Source organism: Hyaena hyaena, unplaced genomic scaffold (genome assembly GCF_003009895.1).
Source record: "Hyaena hyaena isolate Hyena2069 unplaced genomic scaffold, ASM300989v1 scaffold_64, whole genome shotgun sequence".
Classification (NCBI taxonomy): Eukaryota; Metazoa; Chordata; class Mammalia; order Carnivora; family Hyaenidae; genus Hyaena; species Hyaena hyaena.
In genome coordinates, this window is record NW_024080698.1 from 3,525,021 (window position 1) to 3,539,632 (window position 14,612).

At 39.9% G+C, this 14,612-nt stretch overlaps 1 protein-coding gene across 1 annotated transcript in view; it reads left to right on the forward strand.

The window, feature by feature from the left end:
- Positions 1–14,612, forward strand: part of VWA3B (von Willebrand factor A domain containing 3B) — a 201,203-nt gene that overhangs the window by 61,118 nt on the left and 125,473 nt on the right. The window contains exon 8 of the mRNA XM_039232442.1: positions 2,549–2,674. Coding sequence (XP_039088373.1) covers positions 2,549–2,674 — 126 coding nt within the window. The remainder of the gene's footprint in view (positions 1–2,548; positions 2,675–14,612) is intronic.

Genomic DNA, 14,612 nt, shown 5'->3' on the forward strand with positions numbered 1-14,612 from the left:
TATTTTTGGAGTTCCACCATAGAGCTGGGTACACATCACGTGTCACTCCTTGGGCTATTGATGGCTGCAGAGCCATGGTGGCCATCCATCTCTGTCAGGGCTTGTCACTTGCTTCTTTATGAATATAGCTATTAATACCCTGTCACTTCGGGAGAGCCAGATCCCTGGTATCCCTTTACTTCTGCCCTGCCCTTCCTGACTACATTTTAAAAGTCAGAAACATCAACTCTGGTTTGTCCTGGTGGCTTAAGGTCCATCCTTTCACCCTGGGTGGATGAATCTCCACGGGGCAGCCCCTGGACCTGATGGTGCTCTCATTCTCTGTGGTTATGGGACCTCAGGCATCTGTGGATTATTATGCAGTCAGGCTTAGAATATCAGTAGCAGCTCAGGGAGGGGCTGCAGGGACCTTGTCCCCATCCAGTCCTTTTCTAGGGCAACTATTCATGGTGGCTGAATTGGTGTAGTCACACCGACTTGGGTTTGATGCCCTCCCCGCTCTGCTGCTCGTTGACAGTGTGACCTTGCATAGCTCATTCTGCCTCAGTTTATATACACTGTAGAAAGAGGACAAGAATAGATTTGCCTGCAGAGTTCAGGTAAAGAGAAAGAGACAATGTTTAGAAAGGCCCGAGCATAATACTGAGCACAGTGCAGGAACCCTCAAATGTATTTATCATTAGAGAATTTGGACATGGCTTACTTTATTTATTTTTTTTTTACAAATAGTTTATTGTCAAATTAGTTTCCACATAACACTCAGTGCTCATCCCCACAAGTGCCCTCCTCCATGCCCATCCCTCCTCCCCCCACATCCATCAGTCCTCAGTTTATGTCAGCATTCAAGAGACTCTCATGGTTTGCCTCTCTCCCTTTCCCCCACCATTTCCGCCCTTCTTCTCCCCCTTGTTCCTCCGTCAAGTTCCTCCTAATCCTCCTATACGTGCAAACATATGATATTTGTCCTTCTCTGCCTGACTTATTTCGCTCAGCATAACACCCTCAAGGTCCATCCATGTTGCTACACATGGCCAGATTTCATTGTTTCTCATTGCCATGTAGTATTCCATGGTATAAATAAACCACATCTTCTTGATCCATTCATCTGTTGATGGACACTTAGGCTCTTTGGACATGGCTTACTTTAATGATAACATAAAAGTTATGTTCTCTGAGCTGACTGTATACAGTCTGTGAAATTGAGTTGGTTGTTGTTCTTTGTTTTTAAGTTTTTATTGGAGTGGAATTTCTAAAGCTAGAAAACATAGCTGTTAAATACTTGCCTGTACAGCTGTATTAGGAACAACTCCAGAGCAGCAGCTCCCTGGTCATCCTGCAATGCCTTGGGTAGTACCAAGCCAGTGGCTGGGACTGTGGATGCCAAGGAAAATGGGTGGTTCTCTCGTGACCTCTTGGAGTTGCCACTAGCCTTGTGTGCACAGTAGGCTCTAGTCAAGAGACGTGTGGAGATAATGATAGGTTTACATACAGTTGTCAGAAATAATAGAGACAGCTAGTGCTCTTTATCTAGTTTCTACTTACGGTAACATCTTGCAAAACTGTAGGACATTACCACAACCATCACATTGATATTGATGTTGTCAAGACACCACTGCAGGATCCCTTACACTGCATTTCTGTCGTTATACCTATTTCCCTCCAGCTCCTACACCCTCCTTAATATCTGCAAATGACTAATCTGTGCGGGCCTAGAGGATCTTGGTGAAGGCAGAGCCTCTATCCCAGCTTTGGACCTGTTATCCATGGGATAAAATTTTATTGATTGATTGATTTGTGAGAATGCCAGTAGTATCTATATTTAGAAGCCATAGCAAACCTAACACTTAATTGAGACAGCAGAGATCCAGAGAATGAGGTCAAAGAATCACTCTTAAATTAAGGGAAAATAAAGACTATGAACGTTGTTTTCAAAGAAGCAGGAAATCTCAACTTAATCAAGAAAGGTTAGGAATTATTACTTTCATACACAATTAAGTTTCCCTTCCTCACCCTGGCTCTTATTAGGTGATTTAGAATATTGTTATTCTTTACCTTATTTGAGTATTATCAATAATTCATCTTTAAAAAAGTTTTTAAAATGTTTATTTAGAGAGACAGAGTGTGAGCGGGGAAGGGGCAGAGCGAGAGGGAGACACAGAATCGGAAGCAGGCTCCAGGCTCTGAGCTGTCAGCAACAGCCTGATGTGAGGCTAGAACTCACAGACCGCGAAATCATGACCTGAGCCAAAGTCGGACACTTAACCAACTGAGCCACCCAGGGGCTGCAATCAATGATTCATCTTAAAATATTCTGGCTACTACAAATATTTACAAAGATTTTTTGCCTCCCAAAGTCTGCATTTATGATTCCTTAGCTGACAGCACTTCCTTAGGGATATCAATTCTGACTCTCATGTTAGGGATGACAGTGGAATTTGATGTTCAGGAATGTTCTAGATACTTGGCTAGGGTATGCCAGGCCTCTAGGATGACTGGAAAGTTCTTGGGCCTGCCATAGCTGCCCACTCACTCTGTGTTCCCTTCCCAGGTGCTGGGGTCAGAGAGGATGTGTTTCTCATTTGGAAGGAGATGGAGGAAGCATGCAGCATTCTGACTCAGGTCCAGAGGCTGGTCGCCGAGCCCCCCAAGTCTGATGTGGCCACAGTAGACCATGGTGGGTGCTGTTTATGTTTATAGTGTAAGAGTCATAACTGTTTCTAGGTGGGGATTAAGGGCTGTTTCCTGAGGAGTTCTTCCAGAGTTATGCTGTGGTTTGTGTGTATGTGTATGTAAGTGTGTGTGAGTGTGTATGCGTGTGTGAGTGAGATTGCCAAAGAAAAACCAGCTGGACAGGAAAGTGATAACTTGCAGTTACCAGTATAGAGCTGGGCTTGGTGATGAATACAACATGGACAAGTGGGGATTTGTAGCCAAGGAGCAGGGGTTGAGGGGCGGTGGTGGTTAATGGATGGGAAATTACTAAGAGGAGACATCAGGGGTAAAGGGGAATTCTGCAAACCTACCTGACAGGATTCTCGTTGAAGGCAGGTGGGGGTGACCAGATACCACCTGGGGGTGGTAGGCTACGAGGAATTTGATCAGATGTGAAGGGTGGGAGATTCTGGCTAAACTGATGTAGCAGGACTTTTGCTAAAATTGGGTGATGCAGAGACAAACACAGAAGTCCGAAGGTGGAGGCCTAGTTGAGAAGAGGATTCAGAGGAACCCAAGTTTGGAGTAAGGAAGTCCTGGTTGCAAATCCCAACTCCATCTTTGGGATTAATCCAAATTAATCTCTTTAAGTTTTAGTTTACTCTTCTGTTAAATAATTACAATGTCTGTCTTGAAGGATTATTGTAAAGATTAAGTAAGGTAATGTATGCTTTGCACCACGCAGGTATTTGATAAATGCTCGCTCACTCTTTTCCCTTTCACAGTTAGGGAGGTAGTGTATGGATTCTCTTGAGTTAGTAAAGGATTTTCCTCTGTAGGGCACTGGTTTCATTTAGGGCACCTCTGGTAATAATGATAGTTAACATTCAAAGCACTCACCTTACATGGCAAGCACTGTTCTAGGGTCTTCACAGTATTAACTCATTTAGCCCTTCCTACAGTCTTATAAGATAGGTGCAACTATTATTTCCATTTAGCCCAAGGTCACACAGCTAGAAGCAGTGAAACCACAATTCAAAGCCTAGTTCCTCAGGGAAGAACCAATGTCTGGCTTTCACCCCAGACATTCTGACTGAATCCATAATGTATGTTATCTGGACTTGGGGGTTTTGAAAGCTTCCCAGGTAATCCCAATATGAAGCAAAGTTTGGGAACCCTTGCCAGGCTGTATTGCCTCCTGGTACCCTGCCTCTGTTACAGAGGTATCAATGTGGAAGAGGTCCAAGGAGGCCAGAGCAGCTGGGCAGGGATACAGTGAAGAGAAGTGGGGAAGGGACATGTGTAGAGGGAGGAAGAGGCTGAAGGCATGGGAGAGCATGCCCTGTGTAACCTGAGAAATTCCTGGTGACGGTGACTTTTTGCTGTGACTAGGTGTCCAGCTGTGGGTCTGGGGCAGCACAGCTGTAGTGCTTTGCCAGAACCAGCTCTCAAGGGTCCCCAAGCTTGTCCAGAGGGGCTGCTCATTTGTAGTGACATCATACTCAGTGTCAGCCCAAAGAGTCCTCTGCCATCCTGAGAGAATGAAAATGAAGTCGGGGGATCTGAGCCAAAGTCAACATCCACGCCAGGCAAAGACCTTTGTTCAGAGTTTGGTGGAGTACAGTGGACTGAGTTGTTGCCCCAAAGTTCATGTGTTGAAACCTTAACCTCCAATGTAACTGTATGAGGAAATAGGGTCTTTTAGAGGGGTAATTAAGCTTAAATGAGGTCATAAGAGTAGGACCCAAATCCAGTCTGACTGATGTCCTTATAAGAATAGGAGGAGACACCAGAGACCTCTCTCTTTCCATGTGCACAGAGGAAAGGCACAGTAGGAAGATGGCCATCTACAAGCCAGAAAGACATGCTTCATCAGAAACCAATCCTGAGGCCACCTTGATCTTGGACTTTCAGGCTCCAGAACTGTGAGAAAATGAATTTATGTTGTTTAAGCCACCCAGAGTAAGGTATTTTGTTGTGGAAGCACAGACTAACGTAGGGAGTATTTAGGCTTGGGGTAGTTAGTCTTGAGGATTAACAGAAGATTTTTAGATATTATTCCTAAAGGAAACAAAAGAGGTAGCGGCCTTAGTAATTGATAGAAGGATAGATCATTATCCTTTTATTTCTGCTGATACACACACACACACAACTGAAAACTAAAATTCCTCCAAGCATACGTTTTCAAAGATGCTTCAGGTGTCCCATTTCGATTTGGCCATTGTTGGATACCTACTGGGGCTCTTGTAATTTTGCTTTGGCCCCGGGGACTACATGTGGAGTGTCTGATCTGTTCTTGTTGCTACCCACAGCACAGTGTTATTGAGGTAGAGGAGGATCTGCTTCATGTGAAAGCACAGCCAGTCCCAGAGTTTGGCTGCTTGGAGCCTACAAGGCCAAAGGAGTTAGCATAGCCATCTGGAGGGAGAAAGGTTAGGATGGAGGAGGCCAGATGGGCTGCCACTGCCTGTGAAACCTTCATGTGAATTAAACAAAATCTACCTTCCTAAGCATAGTAGTCCCACATGCCCCCTGGGCTAGGTGCAGTGGTTCAGGGACCAGCTTGAACCTATAATTACAGGCCAGGAGAGCAATTTCTGGCAGGGATGGTTCATCAGCTTGGTGCTTGGAATAAGAAGACAGTGAGGTCAGACACTCTGGCCACTGGTAATTTTGACCTCTTTTACTTACTAAGAGTAGGACATGAGAAATCTGTGGGAGCAGGGAACCTGACAAAAATATATGAAATGATGATTTTTAGAGACACTGGGCACCAAGCAATGCAGGCCAGTGACCCCTGAGATACAGGGAATATCCAAGGTGAACTCTGTTGTTATCCCAACTTTATGCTTTGAGAAAGTTTCAAGGCCATGGTATAGGGAGAAGGATCCTGGGTAGAGCATAGCAAACTTCTGAGTCTGGGAGACAGAGCTACAAGTCCAGGGAGACCAAGAAATCTAGACTTCATAGGACAAATTACCAGAGAGGAGAATGGTACACACAGAGAGAACTCTGGAAATCTGCAGAGCCCCCATTGAGAATTTGGCTCAATGTGGATGAAGTCTTTCATGTGGGGAAATTACCAGAGGCTGGGAAAGATCCAGTGGGAAGAATTCTAGAAAAGCCTTGGAGCTCACACAGGACCAGTCTTTCTTTCTAACAGAGCTCACCTTGGATACTCCCTGTATCTCGGGGAACACTTAGATGGAATTTCCAAGGAGAGAAGAGAAAAGGGAACAGAAAATTATTGGAAAAAATAAAGATTGAAATATCTCCCAAGTTTGATGAAAACTATAACACTGAGATCCAAGGAGTTCAATGGATGCCAAGTACAGGGAAATGAGAGAAAGTATGCCAAGGAATATTATAGTCAATTTGCTCAAAACCAGTAAGACAGAGGAAATCATAAAAGTAGCTAGAGGGAAAAGAAAAAAAACATTATATACAAAGGAACGAAGATAACCATGACAGCAGAATTCCTTTTGCAATTGAAAAGAGAGTGGAGCAACATCTTTTTTTTCCCTTCAGTACTTTAAATTTTGAATCCAGAAGTCTAAATTTGTGAAGATAACTTTCCAAAAAAAAAAGGCTAAATACAGATGTTTTTATTTTATTTATTTATTTATTTTTGGTTGTATAACATTTTAATGTACTTAACATCACTAATTTGTATACCTCAAAATCATTTTTATGAGGACCTTGAGTGGCTCAGTTGGCCAAGCATCCAACACTTGATTTCAGCTCAGGTCATGATTTCATGGTTCATGAGCTCGAGCCCCATGTTGGCTCTTCAGTAGTAACAGAAAGCCTGCTTGGGATCCTCTCCCTCTTCCCCTCTGTCCTTCCCTTTTGTACTCATGTGCGTGCTTTCTCTCTCTTGCTCTCAAAAATAAAAAACATTTTTTAAAAAATAAAATCATTTTTGTGTTATGTGAACTTCACCACAATTTAAAAAAATTAATTCAAGTTGTGGAAATAAGAGTTACAGAACAGTATGTAATCATTATGTGCTCTGACAATATAGATACAATACACTTTTTAAAATATTTTTGAGAGAGAGAGAAATTACAGTTGAGGGTGAACATGAGCAGGGGAGGGCAGACAAGGAGGGAGAGAGGAAATCCCAATCAGGCTCCATGCTATCAGCACAGAGCCTGACCTGGGGCTTGATCTCACAAACTGTGAGATCACGACTTGAGCTAAAATCAACAGTCAGACGCTTAACGGACTGAGATATCCATGTGCCCCATATTACACTTTTTATTTTTATTTATTTATTTATTTATTTATTTATTTATTTATTTATTTTTACAAATAGTTATTGTCAAATTAGTTTCCACATAACATCCAGTGCTCATCCCCACAAGTGCCCTCCTCCATGCCCATCCCTCCTCCCCCCACATCCATCTGTCCTCAGTTTTTGTCAGCATTCAAGAGTCTCTCATGGTTTGCCTCTCTCCCTTTCCCCCACCATTTCCGCCCTTCTTCTCCCCCTTGTTCCTCCGTCAAGTTCCTCCTAATCCTCCTATACGTGCAAACATATGATACATGGATGGACCTTGAGGGTGTTATGCTGAGCGAAATAAATACAGATGTTTTTAGACATATGAAAATGAAGGAAGTATTAGCAGCGATCTGCACTTCAGGAAATGTTAGAGGGTATCCTTCAGGCAGGAGGATTATGATACTTTAGAATGGGAAAATGAATGGAAATAATGGAGCTATGCAAAGGAATAAAGAACACAGGAAATAACTACACGGTTAAATATATGCTCCTTTTCTATTTACATATCTTTAAAAGACAATTCACTATTTAAACAAAAATAGTGAGGTCTGTCGCATATATATAAGTAAAATGTGTGACAACAATGGCAGAATGGCCAGGAGGGACATAGCAGCATTATTCATTAAGTTCTAAAGATGAACAACCCAAATATCCACCAACAGATGACTGGATAAACAAACAGTGCTATGTACCTACAGTAGAATATTACTCAGCCTTTAAAAGAAAGGAAATTCTAATGCAGGCTAAGGCAGATACAAAATGACAAAGATGATATGAGTCTACCTATATGAGGTGCCTAGAATAGTCAAATTTATAGTTGGTTACCAAGGGTTGAGGGGAGTGGGGAATGAAGAGTTATTATTTAATGGGTAGAGTTTCTGTTTGGGATACTGCAGAAGCTGTGGATATGGACGGTGGCCATGGTTGCACAACAATGTGAATATTTAATGCCATTTAAATTTCAGCCACTCCTGAAGGTGGCTGAAATGGTAAAGTTTACGTTATGTGTGTTTTACTACAATTAAACAATAGCAACAAACCCATGCATTGCCAAAAAACAAATAAACAAAAATCCAGGAGGAGAGAAGTGGAAATACACTATTGTAAGGTTCTTATACAGTGCATGAAGTGGTATAATATCAATTGAAGTTAGGGCACAATATATTGAAGAAGTTTGCTATGTACCCAAAGTAACTACTAAATAACGAAACAAGACAACAAAGGAGATAAAATGGAATTAAAAATAATCCAAAATCTGTCAGGAGAAAAAACAGAGAGCAAGGGATAGCTAGGGCCAACAGAAAACAAATGGCAAGATGATAGACATAAACTACCCTACATATGTCAAAATGTATCCATTTGTACACTTTAAATGTGTATGGTTTATTATATGTCAGTGATAGTGTAGCACAGCTGTTAATAAAGTAAAGAGGATGATATGGATCTCTCCTGAGATGTCAAGCTGTTCAGAGATGTTGGTGTTAGTGCTTCTGAGCATTGTGTGTGTGTGTTTGAGTGTGCCAGGTATGACTCTCAAACGAGAAGATGGCTTTTCTCACAAAACATTCAAGGATTTGTCCAAGTTAGGGAGACTTTACTCTTCTTTGGATGATGCTGCAGCTCAAAACATTTCAGGAACTCCTCATTTGTAATAACCTTCACAGCCATTTTATGACTCACTGGAGACAATAAGTCTAATCATGTTGTATAATCATACCAAGGTTGGACTCCTAATATTTGGTTGGTTCAAAATATCAAACTCAATGTCCAAAGACAAGAAAGGACTAGAAGCTCCTTGAAACCCAGTAGGCAATTCCAACTGAGAGCACTACAGGAGTTTGAGCACTTTTTTTTTTTTTAACACATGGAGAAGGGGGTGATGCTTGTTTTTATTGTCATTGTATTAAATCACCAGCCAGCTGTCTCCCTTGTTCACAAGTCATGGTGAAGTACACAGATTTGGAATTAGAAAAATATTAATTCTGGCTCTGCCTCTTACTTTGTGACCTTTGGCAAGACATTTATTATCTGTGCCTCAGTTTTCTTATTTGCAAAATGGGGATGATAATACCTACTCCACAGGACTATTGTGAGAATTAAATGAGAAAATACAAGTAAAACACTGCTGTCACATAGCTCAAATGCAATACTAGCTAAGAAAAGGTTAATTCACTTATTTATTGAGTGATTACTAAGGGTACCTCTGTGCTAGATTATGAGTATCATGGCAAGTAAAACAGACATGGAATGGGCCCTCATAAATCAGGACCTTGCTTGCTTGGCAAGAGTAAAAAATCTGATGCACATGGAAGTATAATTACCAACTGGAATAGTGTGACTGAGGAAAAGAGTGAGCTCCTAAACTATTTATTTTCTGAGGTCAAGGAAAGCTTTGCTGAGGAAATGTTATTGATATTGATAGCCAAGAGTTGAGGAATCAAGTTAATAAGGTGAAGAGCAGTGGGAGTAAGGAGAAAATATATGCTAGCAACTGAACATCACATGCAAAGGTCCTGGCCAGGAAGGAGTATGGCACTTTAGAAGAATTGGAAAAGATGAGTGGGGTAGAGCTTAGAGATCAAGTTAGCAGTTGGCCCTTGATGAGGCTGGAAAGGTAGGCAAGGACCAGATCATGCTGGGTCTGTAGGCCATTGTATGAGATGTCAGTCCTTAATTTAAGGCCAGTGGTCTTAAGGCCATTGTACGAGATGTCAGTCCTTAATTTAGACCAGTCGTCTTAAGTCTAGAGTTCAGATACAGGGAAGTGATATATGATAATGCATGGATGAAGCAAACATTCTTGGAATAAACACATGGACCCATCAAGTTGGAATGCCATGTTTCTGAATCTCTGATCCCAAGATCTTTAGATTCTGATATATACAGAGAAGAACAATGTGAGTTCTCTTCTGTACCAGTGATATCCAATCAGTGTAATAGATGAAGACTGTTTTACCAACATCATGACTTGAGATCTGAAGCAAAACAGGCCAGTTTACAGAGCCCTTGTACACATTTACTTTCTCAAGGGTATATTTTCCTTTTGTTCAAATAGAACTTGCAGGATGAGATCTGGGGCAGGGCACAGCTGGTTTCTTATGTAACCAGAAGCAAATCTAACACTTGTCAAAATGCTCATACTCCCGGCAAGGCAAAAGAGAAAATAATATTTCTTCCCAGAATGGGATTTTTTTTCCAGTATGCCTTTAAAGTTCTTTATAGTCAAATGAATGTTGACAGGGCTGATTATAAGCAGTAAGTGATATTGCTAAAAGGGCCAGGATTTTGTTGAACTTAAACATGCATTTTCTACAGGTAGTAATCCCTGTCTTTTCCAGATTAAAAAAAGAAACAAAAATGTCTGTGTAAGAGTGTCATGTAATGCTTCCACAAGTTAGAATTAAAGCTGTTACTGAAAAATTTCTCCCAACATGTGGGAAAAGAATGAATTCATTAGAATCCTGTAGATGTGATGCATTAAATTTAGGAAGGATATTGGAAGGTAATACAAAGTATAATGAAATGCCAGAGCTAGAATCATGTTATTAAAAAGTGACTGTGGTAAATGAAAATGAAAGTCCAACTTATCAAGATTTGTAGGATGCAGTGAAAGCAGTGCCTAGAGGGAAATTTATAACATTGCATAAATTAGAAAAGAAGATAGATCTAAAATATATAAGCTTCCACACTGGGAAACTAGAAAAAAAGGAGCTAATTGAATCCAAAGTACCCAGAAGAAAAGAATAATAAAAATTAGAGCAGAAATTAATGAAGTTGAAAACAAGATATCAGTAGAGAAAATCAACAAAATCAAAGACTGGTTCTCTGAAAAGACAATAAAATCAATAAGCCTCTAGCCAGGCTAACCAAGAAAAAAGGAACACACAAATTACTAATATGAAAAATGAAAGATGAGGTCACTAGAGATCACATGGGTATGAAAAGGATAATAAAGGTGTATTATGAAAATTATGTGCCCACAAATTTGAATGTATCAATGGGTAAAAGAGGCAATTTCACGAAAGACACAATCTGTCAGAATTTCCACAAGAAGAAACAGACAATCTGAGTAGGCCTATATCTATTAAAGAAAGTAAATAAATAAATAATAACCTTCCATGACAGAAACTGCCAGTTTCAAAAAAGGAATCTTGAAAGCAGCTAGACAGAAATGACTCATTATACAGCAAGCCTCAATAAAATGAACAGCTGATTTCTTATTAGATACCAAGGAGGTCAGAAGGAGTGAGATGAAATATTTTAAGTGGTGAAAGAAAAAAGACTATCAACCAAGAATAGGGTATCTGGCAAAACTACCCATCAAAAAGAAGGAGAAATTAAGACATTCAAGATTAACAAAAATAGGTGTCATTGTTAGCAAACTTGCCCTATGAGAGAAATATTAAAGGAAGTCCTTCGGGATGAAATTAAAGGATATCAGAGAGTAACTTGAGTCCACATGAAGAAATAAAGAGCACAAATGAAGGAAACTATATGGGTTAACATAAAAGTATAAATGTAGTTTTTGTTTATTATAACTCTTTCCCCCCCATCTGATTTAAAAGACAACTATATATATCAATACAGGAAAGCCTTAGAGATCTTGTCGGTTTGGTTCCTGACCACTGCAATCAAGTGAATATCACAATAAATTAAGTTAAATTAATTGTTTAGTTTCCCAGTACATAAAAAAGTTATGTTTACACTATACTGTAGTCTGTTAAGTGTGCAATAATGCTATGTCTAATAGAACAATGTACATACCTTATTTAAAAATTACTTTATTGCTAAAAAATGTTAATCATCATCTGAGCTTTCAGTAAGTCATACTCACTAATCACGGATCACCATAACAAATGTACTAATAATGAAAAGGTTTCAAATATTATAAGAATTACCAAAATGTGACACAGAGACATGAAATGAGAAAGAATGATACTGTAGACTTGCTTGATGCAGGGTAGCCACATACCTTCGATTTGTAAAAAATGCAGTATTTGCAAGGTGCGATAGAATGAGGTATTCCTGTAGCAGGGATGTAGTGCACAACATGATGAGTATAGCTAATGCTGGTGTATAGAAAAGTTGTTAAGAGGCCCCTGGGTGGCTGAGTCAGTTAAGCGTCTGACTTTGGTTCAGGTCATGATCTCATGGTTCGTGAGTTCAAGCCCCATGTTGGGCTCTCTACTGTCAGCACAGAGCCTGCTTCAGATCCTGTGTCCTTCTCACTCTGCCCCTTCCCCCTCTCAAAAATAACTAAACATTAAAAAAGGAAAAGCTATTAAGACAGTAATCTTGAGAGTTGTCATTATAAGAAGAAAATTTGTTTCCTTTTTTCCCCATTTTTATCTTTTTTTGTTATATTTATTTGTATGAGAAGCTATTAGTTGTATTAGTTGAAGCTATTATGGTAATCATTTCACAATATATGTAAATCCAACCATCCTGCTGTATTCTTTAAACTTACACAGTGATGTATGTTAATTATTTCTCAATAAAACTGGAAAAATGTGAACAGACAACTCACAGAATGGAAGAAAATATTTGCAAACCATTTATCTGCTAAAGACTTAGTATCCAGGAGACATAGAGAACACTTAAAATTCAATAGGAAGAAAGACCAATAACCCAGAAGAAAGACAGACAAAGGATTTGCATAGACATTTCTGCAAAGAAGATGTACAAATGGCCAAGAAGCACATGAAAGGATGTTATGAGAGAAATGTAAACAAAAACCACAGTAAGATAACACTTCCCACAAGGATAGCTATAGTAAAAGAGAAAGACAATAGCAAGTTGGCAAGATATGGAGAAAATGGAACCCTTCTACATTGCTGGTGGGAATGTAGAATGGTACACCCACTTTGAAAAGTCTGGCAAATCTTCAAATGTTAAACGTAGAGTTATCATATCCCCTAGCAATTCCACTCCTGGGTATATGCTCAAGGGATCTGAGAACACATGTTCACAACATTCTCCAGAATAGATTACATGTTAGGCCACAAAACAATTAATAAATTAAAAAAGATTAAAATCATATATTGTATCTTTTTCAACTACAAGAGTATGAAACTAGAAATCAGTCTCAAGAGGGGCGGCTGGGTGGCTTAGTCAGTTAAGCGTCCGACTTTTGCTTAGGTCATGATCTCACGGTTTGTGGGTTCGAGCCCCGCGTCGGGCTCTGTGCTGACTGCCAGCTCAGAGCCTGGAGCCTGTTTCAGAGTCTGTGACTCCCTCTCTCTCTGACCCTCCCCTGCTCACGCTGTCTGTCTCTCTCCCAGAAATAAATAAAACATTAAAAAAAAAAAATCAATCTCAAGAGAGAAATCTGCAAAAAACACAAATACATGGAGGCTAAATAACATGGTACTAAACGATGAATGGGTCAACCAAGAAGTCAAAGGTGAAATAAAAAAATAAATGGAGGCAAATGGAAATAAAAACACAGTGATCCAAAGTCTTTGAGATGCAGCAAAAGAGGGAAGATTATAACAATACATGCCTACCTCAAGAATCAAGAAAAAAAATATCGAAGAAACAAGCTAACCATACACCTAAAGGAGCTAGAAAAAGAAGAACAAACAAAGCCCAAGTTTGAGAGAAGGGCATAATAAATATTAGAGCAGAAATAAATGAAATAAAGACTTAAAAAACAATAGAACAGATCAAAGAAACCAACAGCTGTTTTTTTGTTTTTTGTTTTTAAATCAAGGGGTGCCTGTGTGGCTCAGTTCATTAAGCATCCAACTCTTGATTTCACCTCAGGTCATGATCTCATGTTTGTGAGATAGAGCCCCATGTTGACCCTACGTTCCACCCCCGTGCGTGTGCATGCTCTCTCTCAAAAAAAAAAAAAAGAAAGAAAGAAAAGATTTACAAAATTGATAATTCTTTAGCCAAACTCATCAAAAAAAGAAGAGAGAGGATTCCAATAAGTAAAAATCAGGAATGAAAGAGAAGAAATTATAACCAACACCACAGAAATACAAATGATAAGAGAATATTATGAAAAATTATATGCCAACAAATTAGGCAACCTATAGGAAATGGATAAATTCCTAGAAACCTATAACCCCCCCAAAACTAAAGCAGGAAAAATAGAAAATTTGAACAGACCAATTTCCAACAATGGAATTGAACCAATAATCAAAAAACTCCAAAACAGGGGTATCTGGGTGGCTCAGGCAGTTGAACAGCTGATGTTGATTTTGGCTCAGGTCATGATCTCAACCGTTTGTGAGTTCAGGCCCTGTATCCGGTTCTCACAGAACCTGCTTGGGATCCTCTGTCTCCCTCTTTCTGCCCCTCCCTCCTCCCCTCTCTTTCAAAAATAAACAAACATTAAACTTTTTTTTTTAATCCAAAACTCTGAACAAACATAAGTCCAGGACTAGATGGCTTCATAGGTGAATTCTACCAAACATTTGAAGAAAAGTTAGTATCTGGGGCGCCTGGGTGGCTTAGTCGGTTAAGCGTCCGACTTTCGCTTAGGTCATGATCTCACGGTTCGTGGGTTCGAGCCCCGCATCGGGCTCTGTGCTGACTGCCAGCTCAGAGCCTGGAGCCTGTTTCAGTCTGTGACTCTCTCTCTCTCTGACCCTCCCCTGCTCACGCTGTCTCTCTCTCTCCTAGAAATAAATAAAAATATATAAAAAAAAAAAAAAAAAGAAAAAAA